Source organism: Nanorana parkeri, unplaced genomic scaffold, assembly GCF_000935625.1.
Source record: "Nanorana parkeri isolate BGI_ZX_2015 unplaced genomic scaffold, ASM93562v1 scaffold417, whole genome shotgun sequence".
Classification (NCBI taxonomy): domain Eukaryota; kingdom Metazoa; phylum Chordata; class Amphibia; order Anura; family Dicroglossidae; genus Nanorana; species Nanorana parkeri.
Window position 1 is genome coordinate 333,276 of NW_017306685.1, and position 12,285 is coordinate 345,560.

A 12,285-nucleotide genomic window follows, 5' to 3' on the forward strand; every position below is an offset into this window, starting at 1 on the left:
GAATGCAATGGGGCTAATCTGATGTCTGAACGGAATGCATTGCAGCTGAATTGAGGTATGAAGTGCATGCATTGCAGCTGAATTGAGGTATGAAGTGCATGCATTGTGGCTGAATTGAGCTATGAAGTATGTGCATTGGGGATGATTTGAGGTCTAAAGTGCATGCATTGGCGCTGAATTGAGGTTTGGACATGTTTTTGTGTGTGCACCAGTTAATCAGTTGTTGCTTTCATAGTTGTATTGCTAATGGCAATTAATAATCCTAATGGCAATTAATAAAACCCATTAATAATTATATACAACATATCATGAATAAGTTTAACTTGTCATTAGCAATACAACAACAACAACAACAATAGGAGCAAAAATTGAACACAAAGACAATGATAAAATATGATATATGATAAAATATTGGGATATATTTATAATAAAACGTCACCCAAAATTCACTAAATTTGAATCTATGATTCACACAAGTTTCTAATGGAATTGAATTAGAACAATACATGAATCCTGGGTGAAAGCTGTAAAAAAAACGTTTATAAATGTGGAAAAGGACCCCGTTTAAATCATGCTGTAGCACAGTAGCCACAACCTGCTGGGAAAAAAATTCAGATGAACTGTGTTCACTGTATTTGAAGTCTGAAATTCCCCTTTTTCTCAGCTGCAGACAGTAATGAAGGCATGAATGCTTTTTGGGGGGTTGTAAAGGTTTCTATGGCTGCTGGTTTAAATTAATAGACACCAACCCCCTGCAAGCCCCTAATTCCAAAGCTCAGCAGGACAAGAAGTTGTAGCTCTGGAAAAGGAGGATATCAGTGCACATACAGCTTAATAAAACAGATAGTTCCTTTGTTTTCTATCAATGTTATCAGTGCAAGGGTAATTGTGTGCAGATTAAGCTGCTTGTAATGTAAAAACACCATAACTGAGAAACAGAATCTGTCACAAACAGCACTCTTATCTCTCCTACCACCCCTAAGAAACTTGGTACATCCCTCTGCAAGTTGGCCAGTTTAAATAGAGAAGAAAGGCTGCACTTCTGCACAGTTGTTTGTGTGAGTGATCTGTCCTAGACATCACAGGGGGAATCAGCTCAGCTCTGACTTTGTAGTAGTATGGATCACACAGAGGTACTGAAGCCACAGACACTGGATGAGCTGATCCAGATCCTGCACCAGATCTTCTCCAGTGATAAAGTCAATATAGAAGAAGTCCAGAATATAGTGGAGTCCTATCAGAGCAATCCACTGGATTGGATGAAGTATGCCACGTTTGACCCATACAGGTACTTTATTGCCAGTGATTGCTGTGTCTTTACTTTTATCTCTGCTGATGCTGTAATAATTCAACTGACATATGGAGTGGTGTATGGTTTGTGGAGGGTTTGGTTTGCAATGTGTTAGTATAAAATGTATCTTCAGTTATTAACAATGTATTTAAATATAACTCATCGGATGTTAGAATTGAATTTCTCTCAGTTGTTGAGGACTTCCTTGCAAGTGTCTGGAAATTGATGATGAGGAAGCTGGCACTGACATTGTGGGAAGTCAGGGGGCTTGTAGTAGCTGGGGATCCAATTCACATCTTCAGAACAAGCTGTTATTTGGCAGAGGTGAGTATCATTGGGAAGCTTTAGTTCATTCATCTAGTTTCATTATTCTTCTCCAATTTTTAGAAGTTTGGGAGCCTTGGATTAATAACTGATGTACAATGTAAGCTAAAGCTGTACTTCGTGAGCAGTGTGTGGATTATTCTGAACATATAGTAGCCATAAATGTGTAGATGTGTATGTTATGTGTCCTATTGTGCAGTTGAAAAAGCAGTCGATGTTCTGTGAGCTTTTATACATATTGCCTTCTTGTAGCAATCTGTTGATGTTTACAGTTTTGTAGAGGTTTATGTCATGTGTCATATTGTGCAGGTAAAAAGTAGTCGATGTTCTGTGGGCTTTTATAATTATTGCCTTTATTGTAGCAATGTATTTGTAGATGTCTAATAGTTTATTTGTAAATGTTTTTGCCATGTGTCTTATTGTGCAGAATTATTATAAAAGCAATGTTTTGTTCGGATGTAACAGGTGATCAGAGCTGTATCTAGATGTGTTGGTGTCGCAGGCATGGCGCACACAGCACAGTGCGAAGTCGCTGTACATGCCACGCAGATGGGTGTGCTGGCAGCGCTCGGGGAGTGGAGGGGGTGTGTGCGGCCCAGCCAATCACATCTCATGGATTTTGACACAGTTGTTGCCAGATCAGCCTTGTAGTGATGCATGGCTGAACACTTTGCTCATCCAGATCCAGCCAGATTTTATTTTTCTTCCCTGTTTTCATGGTTCCAGGGACACCTGGTTTTATTGGCATTCTTTTTTTTTTTTTTCCCCACCACCATCTACCTTTTTAATGGAATCCCATGTCAAAAAATATGAACGATCCTATTGCTAACCTCTCACTCTGAAAATTCTGGTTGTTACCTCTCCATGTTGATCCAATTGCTTTAATACTTTCTGAGCACTGACCCTGAGCTAGTTTGCACACCAGGAGTTCAGACCTCACATTGACTTCCAATCTGATTGCTTGTCCTGTGTGACTCCAAGTACTGCAGCTAGAAAGGGACAGCCAATTTAGCATTTTCAGGGGGTCAGCAATGGCAGCCTCATTATTAATATTATTTTTAAATATTTATTTTTGCAGCACATGTTTCCTTTTCCATGCAGACACTAATTCCAATGGTTTAAAATGAGGCTAGTTCACACTATTGTGTTCAGCTATGTGAGCTCACCACAGTGTGATGCGGTTGTACTGCGTCTCACTGCAGGGTGCTTTAAAAAAAGTACTGCATGCCATACTTTTTAAACGCAAGCCACCAGAACACAGTGGTGTGAATGGAGCCCATCTGTGACAAAGCAATGTGCCCTGTCCTGCTTTCGGGCTGCATTGTAATAAACAGCCAGTGCTGCCCGATGCAGATAGTGGGAACCAGCATAAAGGTTTCTATTTTTTTTTTTTTTAAATAGAATTGGGACAGTTGAACAGGAAGGAAGGGTTACACGTGTCAAATGACCTGGAGTCTTGTTTAGGAACCATTTGCGTTGCACAATGCAATCTTTAAGCTAAATAAACCATGCCTGAGGGAACATTTGCTACTGTAAAGTATTCAGTGTTTGTTATTAGAGGGCAAAGTGCAGCACTCCAGTCACTGGACACAAGCAGATGGCTACAATTCACTGCACAGCAATCTTTGACCGTAGACAAGGACATGCCTGAACCTGGCAGATCTGTTCCAGCTGTGGGAAAAAAGCAGCTTCAACCGGATAGAGTTTAGGAGTGTGCTTTTTAGCACCTTAGGTAAATAACACACGACCAAAATGAATCTTGACATGTCGGTTTAAAAAAAAAAAAGAAATATAGTGCATGTTTGGCTACAAAAATTCTTTAATAAAGATTGCATAGAAATAGCTGGATGTACTTACAATAAACTTGTCCTGAGAGAAATCCTGTGAGCTGCAATTGCAAACTGCTTCCTATTAAAAATCTAGCTGTTTGGCTGCCATGCTTTGCATCACTGAACTTGGGTACTTGCTTTGGGTCAGGGATTCAGAAAGCATTGCTGCAGAGACAGCTTGAACTTTGAGGTCTGCCATGGCAGCCTTTGAGACAGACTTCTGTTAATCCACTCCCTTGTTAGCTCTCGTCTTGACTATTGCAACTCCCTCCTCATTGGCCTACCTCTACACAGGCTATCCCCCCTTCAGTCTATCATGACTTCAGCTGCTAGACTCCTCCACTTAACCAACCGCTCAGTGTCTGTAACCCCCCTCTGCTGATCCCTGTACTGGCTTCCAATAGCCCAAAGGATAAAATTCAAAATATTAACAACCACTTAAAAAGCCATCCACAACTCTGCCCCCGGATATATCTCAAACCTGGTCTCAAAGTATCACCCTCGCCTCCCCTCCGCTCTTCAAAAGACCTTCTGCTTTCCAGTTCCCTCATCAACTCCTCCCATGCTCGCCTCCAGGACTTTACTAGAGTCTCTCCCAGCCTATGAAACTCTCTACCCCCAACCTGTCCGTCTATCTCCCACTCTGACTGCCTTTTAGGCGATCCCTTAAGACTCTTCTCTCCCACCTCAACCTAACCACTGAAATATCACTTTCTTAAACAATTCATCCCCACACAGCTCCCTCCTAATGTATCACTTGCCCCTCCCTTTTAGATTGTAAGCCCTCACGGGCAGGGCCCTCCTTATCATCTTGTATTGTGATTGTAATGTCTTCCTTATATTGTTAAGCGCTGCACAAACTGTTGGCGCTATATAAATCCTGTATAATAATAATGCCCCATTCACCTCTGTGAACACACATTGCATATTGGCACTTGTCTGCATAGTGCATCCCATTCAATTCAATGGGTTGCCCTGCACATGGCAAAGAAGCTTGCGCAGAAGTTTGGGCTGTGAGCTTGGTATGTTTTTTGACATGCCTTGCATGCTGTGTGTGGGGTTCCAGTACCAAATAATTGCACACCAAGTGTGACACGCTATGTATGCATTGCATTAGTGTGCGTAAAGAGAATATGCTTTTGCATGCATTCACATGCACCTCCAGGTTTGAATGGGGCCTTAGGCTTTGCAGACAACTGTGATATGAAAGGTGCGGTAGTCCAAAGTGATCAACTTCTATTTTACTGAAGCCAGATTAATGCAAGATTAATTCTTGATACTATTAAACTGCACATTGATTAATGGCTTTATAGGTGTTCTAGGGAGGTGCTGTCCTCACTATAAATATTTTAAAGGAGACAAATGTTCCTTTTAGACTGATTTACCATAGTTGGACACCTGTTGCTCTTGGCATCATGGCCATTTTTTTCCAATATGACTTGTGCATGTGATGTAAGCAGTGGTTCCTTGATGCTGCTTGATGATTCTCCTAATGCAGGGTAAAAGCAAGTCATCTAGGCAATCCTCCAGAAGCCAGTAACCTATTTGCATTGGTCTAGAGGGGATGACGCAGGGGAAACTTACTGAATTATCTAAGGGCTCGTTCACACCAGATGCAGTGCGTTCCGGGCCGTTGTCGGCCGGCTCACTTTTTTGTGGGGCAGGAGGGGGCGTGGCGGACCATTGAATTGAATGGCACCGTAGCCACGCCCTCCTGCCGCAATGCGATTGGCCGCACGGGATCGCAAGGCATATTATGCCTGTGGTCCGGTGCGATCAAAATGCTGCAGGCACTATTTTGACCAGACCGCAGGCATAATGTGCCTTGCGATCCCTTGCGGCCGGAGGGCGTGGCCAGGGCCGGCCTTAAACTTTTAGGCACCCTGTGCGAGAAAGCTTTACAGTGCCCCTCAGTAACCACACCCATTTCTCAAATATCCGCACCATTTAAAGACTCCCAAAGAAACATATTAAAAATTATGATCAAAATAAAACTTTTAGTCAAAGGTACTAAACTTGTCGGCACAATATAAGTATTATCGCATAAAACAGTAGGCAAACAAGTGGTAAACAATCAATGTCAAACTAAAATAGTCTATAAACATAAAGTGTCAGGTTGTCATGCCGACCCTTTCTTCAAGTAAGTGTATCTAGAAAAGTAAAAATAGAAAACAAAACCTAGACTACATGTTAAATTAATGAATGACTATTTGCCCGAATATACGAAAAATGTATTCAGGCACATAATAATTTGTTTGAGATTGTATGTTGGCCACTGGCACCTTCTGCGAATACGTGCCACCATCTTGGAGGCGGGGAGCATGACGCCATGAATGCGTAGCGTCACGCCGATATAGGCGCAGCCATCTTGGTGTATAGCTAGATATACACCAAGATGGTGGCGCCCAACACATGCAGTGTTATATGACGTCCTGCCTACAGAACACGCCAGTGGCTGAATCCAAAATAGCATAAAAATTTGGGTTTTGTTTGATGAAACGAATGAAAACGTTTTTAGTTTTCGTTCATTTCATCTGAAATAAATTTTTAGTGTCACTTTTTTTTTAATTTTTGTTTTATTATAAAAAATGTTTGTACTGTTGGGGGTCTAAACAGACCCCTGACATTTCCCTTTTAAAATAGAAAAAGAGATTGAGGACACAGAGACCTCCAATTCTTTTTCTGCAGCCCCGGTATTCAATGAATGGGACGCACTCAGTACAGAGGCTTCCCATTCATTCAGAAACTGATGATGGTAAAACATTTACTATCAAGCAGTTTGTGAATGGGGAAATGCCTCTGTACAGAGTGCTACTCCCCATTCATAAAATCATGAATGAACAGGAAGTGATGTAAATCACATCCTGTTCATTCATAACTGGGGACACCTAGTACTATGTGTCCCCAGTTATTTACAAACGCCCGCCCGCCGGCTTCAGCTACAGTTTATCTTTGGGATCTGAGGCCAGCCCTGAAGGGGGGGGCGGAGGAGGGAGCGCTCATGTCGGATGGCCGAGCGGTGAGGAGTTGAGAAGTCGCAGGCTGTGCGGCCACACAGCTCTAACACCCCAAACGTCGGTGCCATTGAATTGAATGCACTGCCACACCCCCCTCCCGCCCCAGAACGCAGGGGTTTTCGGTGTGAACAAGCCCTTAGAGGTGGTAGTGAGTGGAGGCCTGGATAAACCATTTAATAGTAGAGTTAATCTACTCTTGCCCAGCAAAAAGTGAAACCTCTGATCTGGATGGAGTGTATCTTGAACTTATTTTGTTTAAACAGTTTTTAGGGTGTACAGTGCCACAACCGCTTTGTATGAATTCTTGTAATTTTGTGCCCTATACTTGAAGTCTATGGTTTTTCCATTCTTGTTCTCAGGTATTTAAGATGGGTTATGTTTATCTCTGTTTATCTCGGTGGGAACAACTGTGATAATTACAGATCTAACAACACTGACTGAAGTACATCTGTCATAAAAGGAATGTGTGGGCTAAGATTATGACCTGTCCTTCTACAACTGCTAGTTCCTTGGGTGTCATACTGATCTGATGGCTCAATGTGCTGAGCCACTAACCCAGAACAAGTATAGAGATAAGGAATTCCGACTTTATTTTGACTTTAATTTGCTCCACTTCTCAATCACAAGTATTGACAGCAGATGCAGTAAGGTGATGATCACTTTCAGCAGGTGCCTGATTGTACTACTGACATCAAAGGTGTGCCTAGAATTATCTGTCTTGAGTTTAAGGCATTTGAAAAACCTGATCTATCAGGGCTACTTAAGGACTGTAGTTGAGACCCACTAGTTTGTGGCTCCCCACCCCATGAGGTTTTAGGAGCCTTCTGGCTTTAGGGCTTGTTCACACGATGTCCGGATTGTGTCCGGACCAGAACCGTGCGCTCCTGCACCCAAAATGTATCCCTATGTGTTTTTATGGGCAACAGTTCTCACGTGCGCAGTCCGTTCCGGTCCGGACAGAGAAAGTACTGCATGTCACATTTTGTCCGGGAATGCATCAAAAACACAACGAAAACGCGCAAAAATGCACCGCACTGCAGCTAACATACTGACAGCCCCACTCCCAACCAAAAAGTACTGGAACGTGTCAACGCACTGCACGCATAGCACCGCGCCTACAGATCTGCTCCAGAAAATCGTGTGAACAAGCCCTAAAGGTGCCCATACACCTTACGATTATCGTACGATTTTCATATGCGATCGACTTTTCGGCCGATAATCGTATGTGTGCATTGCAGTGTCTGACCAACAGTACTGTACAATCGTACGACTTTTGACGGTCAAGCATGTTTGAAAACTTTGCTAGATCGTACGAGTGTAGTAAGGTTGCTGGCGTTTCGGTCCGTCAAAAGTCGTACGAACTACACTGCGCTTGCGCTAACGAAAATACGGCAAATCAATTACCGCATTGCGTCCAGGTGCTTTTCGTTAATTACGGCTAAATTAATCTTGCGATCATCGGGGCAGGATGGGGTTGCCGTGCGAAAATCGTACGACTATTCGATCATCGGACGAAAAGTTTTGTCCGGTAATCATAAGGTGTACGGGCACCTTTAAGATTGCAGAGGAGATGGCAAACTGTCCTATGTCTGTACCCTTGGATAACTGTAAAAGAAACCTGTGCTGGAAGAGATCTGTAGACTGCCGTTTTACAGCTTTCCTTCAGAGCTTTCTTTAGCATTACATTCACTGAATATGTGTTGCCCTGTGGTTACGTCAGGGACCGTACTTGAGACCCCTTATATCAATAAAGTTGACCACAGCTGGCTTAGTTCATCAGAGTACAGTCGGGTCATCAAGCTGGCTGTGCTTTTTAGTTAGTGCTACATAAATCTCAGGACTGGGTTGACAGAAATACAAGTCCTTTGGCAGAAAGAACTGCTCCTGTATTTGTCTAAAGGTGCCCATACACCTTACGACAAAAGTCTTGCGATGGTCGTATGCTTATTGAAAGCTCGTACGATCTGCCCAACCTTGGACGGGCAGATCGTACTTGCGACCATCGAAAGCCCGCCCCGCTGAGGGGCGGGCTTCCGATGACCGCAATGCAGAACTGGCAGTGTGCGCACACCGGCCCGTTCCACAGCTATCGAACGAGCAGGCTAGAAACCCGCCGACAATTGTACGATTCTCGGCGGGTTTTCGAGCATGCTGGTTCGACAAAAGACGTGCAACCGTACAGTAGAAACGGTCACACGCCTTCCATACACTGTATGATCGCGGGATTTCCCGCGATTCTCGTACGAGAATCGTACAGTGTATGGGCACCTTAACAGTGTGCAGTCTGGTCTCTAAGGCCGGGTTCACACCTAGGCGTATTGAAAATGCGCGTTTTTACCGCGATTCCCGGTAAAAAAAACGCGCGCCAAACGCCAGTTTCCGAAGGCTACTTGGCTGTATCCCAATGGAAACGCGAGACCAAAACGCCCCAAAGAAGTACATGTACTTCTTTGGGCGTAGGCCGTTTTGTATCGCGTTCGGACGGGCGGAAATACGGCAAGGTGTGAACCAGACCCATTTTGGGGTCTTTCTCAAAATGAATGAGGTTGGAATTCAAATGTGCCGTGCTGAATGAATTACTAGTCTGCTTATTTTTCTCATAAGGATGGTGAGGCACTTTCTTTGAGATGGGACCTCCTGTCCAATGATAAAGTGCCCACTGAATGTTTGCTAAACGCTTAGGGGTCCATTCTAAAAGGATTCACTGTGCATTTCGAAAAGCAAATAGTCAAGTCCAAAGAACCTTGGTCTAGTTGTATTTTATGGAATATAGAATTTTCCCATCAATATCAAACAGGATTCAACAATTATTTTTTAAACATGATTTACTCATCAGCAAAGATATTCCAGTAACAAACCATCGCTTATCAGCTACCGCATTACACATAGGACCAAAGGCATATCTACCGCAAGGCAAACTAGACAAAAAACACCGCCCCCAAGTCGGTGAGGTAGAGCCTCGCCTGCCATTAAGAGGAAAAATAAAGAAATTATCCGTACCTGAATCCACTGATGAGGTCAGCCTCCTCTCTCTGATGCTGGCAGGAGTGATACAGCGCGTGCCTGATTACTATTAAACAGGCGCATGCTGTATCCTGCTTCTGGAAGGATGAGCAACATGCAGAGCGGGCTTCCCCCCCACTACGCTAATATCGCAACCTGCCAGAAGCTGGATACAGCGTGCACGCTGTATCCAGCAACTGACAGGTTACACAAAATGTCTTAAACAGGAAGGGGTAGGCCAAATTTAGTTGGGGGGGGGGATTAGCATAGAATGACTCCTCCTTTGAAAATGATGGCTGAAAGGGCAAGTCTTGTTAATTTCTCTATTATATTGTATGTGACTACTGATGGGTGAAGTTGTTGGATGTCAAGGGTAATGGGGTGATTCCTCTTTGAAAGTGAAGGTTGAATTCCATAAAATACAGACTGTCTGAATGTCCAGCAAACATTCGCTTTGTGAATCGCACAGATAATCGTTATAATTCAACCCATAAAGCTGGCCATAAACCAATAGGAAAAGAAAATCTATATCGGCCTATGGTCAAATGAAAAAAAGTACCTCCATCTACACTAAACTGTGTGGATGGAGGAATCTCCCACTGGGGGAAAGCTTCAGTACCTAGCTAGTTGGCCTGCTGGCTCTCAAAATGTCTGAACAATCTGATTGGGTGCAGGCATTGTTCAATCAGATTGTTCAGGTATTTTGAGAACCAGCGGGGCCGACTAGCAAGATACTGAAGCTTTCCCCCAGTGGGAGATTGCTCTGTCCACACAGTTTAGCGTAGATGGAGGAATCTGTTGCACTTTTTCCATCTGACCCTAGAAAATCTGCAGATAATCCTATAGGTGTATGGCCAGCTTTAGTGTTCACTAATGAAAGTGCTTCCATTAGGACATCCACCAAAAATGGGCAAATTTTATATTTTTAAACGTAAAGCAAACCATAAGCCTAGTGTCTGAACACTGTACTTCAGTCCTAATCTTATCAAATTTTCAAACTTAGAATTCTTTTTCCAGCTACCTGACCCCTGATCCATGTATTTAAAACAATTAAAATTTAGCACAGAAAATCTCAGGTATTTATTTTTCTTGTTGAAAGATCAGCAAATGATTTGATTTGGATGGATTTGCTTATGAATTATGGCTCTTTCCGTATAGCGCTGCTCATTTTTGATTATAGCAGATCTCCGGCAAATCAAATGCCCTACTGCAAGAATTAAGTGCTTGTTTTGTCTAGGGAGCTAAAACGACAAAGTTATACTCGCCTGATGGTTCCTGAAGCCTAAGGTCTCGTGAGTCATCACAGCCCACATCTACGATCGGCACGTGGGGTGATGACAGCCGCCGACAGACGGGCCCGATCTCGCAAGCAAGTAGCTGGAAGACTGCTCAGGTAAGCCTGCACCCCAGTCAGCCCCTGGTCATCACGTCCTATACACAGTGTATAGGATGTGAGGGCGCTACTTTTGTTCCCCATGGTCCCTGTGTGTGTTGTAAAGTAGCCACTACTCCAAGCTTGCTCCTGTGGACTAAGCGTGAATCTCCTGTTTAGTTTACTAATCTGTATTGAGATTGTAGTCCATCATGGGAGTGAGCTTGGAGCAATGGGTATGGAGAACAAAAGTAGCCACCCCACAGAAGGAAGAACAGTGTCGGCACAAATTCAGAGATGATTTGAGGATCTACAGCCGAGTGATACACCAATAAACTAAATTTTTGTTAATAGTTGGGGTACTTGAATGTATATATAAGATGTAACTCCTAAGTTTAGAGTTACTTTAACTTCACATTTTTAAAAAGCCGCCTGTTGAAACAGGCTTGTTCTAGAATTGAATGATGAAAAAATGTTTGCAGAGTAAGTCTTGTCATGTTTACAATCGGTTTGCAGTCGCTCTGAATGGTACGAGAAATATGTGATGGAAAGGTTTCTGTTGATTCCAGTCAACAATATTGGTGGCTGCAGCTAGAACACTGAATGACCTCCTGGCTCTGTATAATGGGTTCATTGTTCAAAAGCAAACAGAGCTCTTGGGTCTGATGGGATGCAGAGTAGCAGGTTTTTTAGTACAAAATAGATTTGTGTATATTGTATAAAACACTGAGGTGCAGACTTTGCACTGGTAAATAATGTTTCCCCTTTTTTTTTGTTTTTCTCATGGAGCTGGAGGGCTGTTGAAACTCACCGAATCCAAATGGGGGGGGGGCGGTGGGTACATTTTTTTTAAAATTTATTTTGGCATCATTTTATAGTTAAAAAAAAAAAGCAAGCATATGTTAAAGCCAAATTAACATTTCAGTTTTAATCGCTAGCTTTATTTATTGTCCCTCAAAAGTGCTTTCTAAGGAAAATAAACTTTTAATTCGTTATAGCTGGAGTTCTGCTCAAAATGCAGACAAACCGTAAGCTCACTGGCCCGGTCGGCACAGAACTGGGCATTGTGTTTTTTTTCTTTCGTTTTTTTGTCTGCCATTCTGGGCCTGCCACGCATAAAGATGGCAGAGTAAAACAATGGACCATCTTCAGAGACCTGGGCTGTGTTGGTGCATGCATGGGTAGCTGAGAAGATGTAAACTACAGTAATAATGGCATTTCTCTGCATCTGAGGACTAAAGGCAAAGTGTGTGTGTGATTTTTTTTTTTTGTATGGGTATATAGTAATGTGCAAAGAATTCATTATTTTTTAAGCATATTTATCGCTATAAGGAGATTGGGCCTTGGGTGGCTTATTCAATAAAAAAAAACAAATGCACTAAACATAATGGCCAATTCTCCAACAGAGTGAGGAATGTTTAAAATTAAATGCCAGTTTTTGGTGGTATA

At 42.8% G+C, this 12,285-nt stretch overlaps 1 protein-coding gene across 3 annotated transcripts in view; it reads left to right on the forward strand.

Moving 5' to 3' along the window:
- The first annotated feature begins 1,025 nt into the window (after positions 1-1,025).
- The window catches only part of CDO1 (cysteine dioxygenase type 1), a 25,401-nt gene continuing 14,141 nt past the window's right edge, over positions 1,026-12,285 (forward strand). The window contains exon 1 of one of the 3 annotated variants that reach the window (XM_018559843.1): positions 1,026-1,288. In XM_018559843.1, coding sequence (XP_018415345.1) covers positions 1,119-1,288 — 170 coding nt within the window. In that variant the 5' untranslated portion in view covers positions 1,026-1,118. The remainder of the gene's footprint in view (positions 1,289-12,285) is intronic. The other 2 variants (XM_018559842.1, XM_018559844.1) reach the window with 2 other exon arrangements.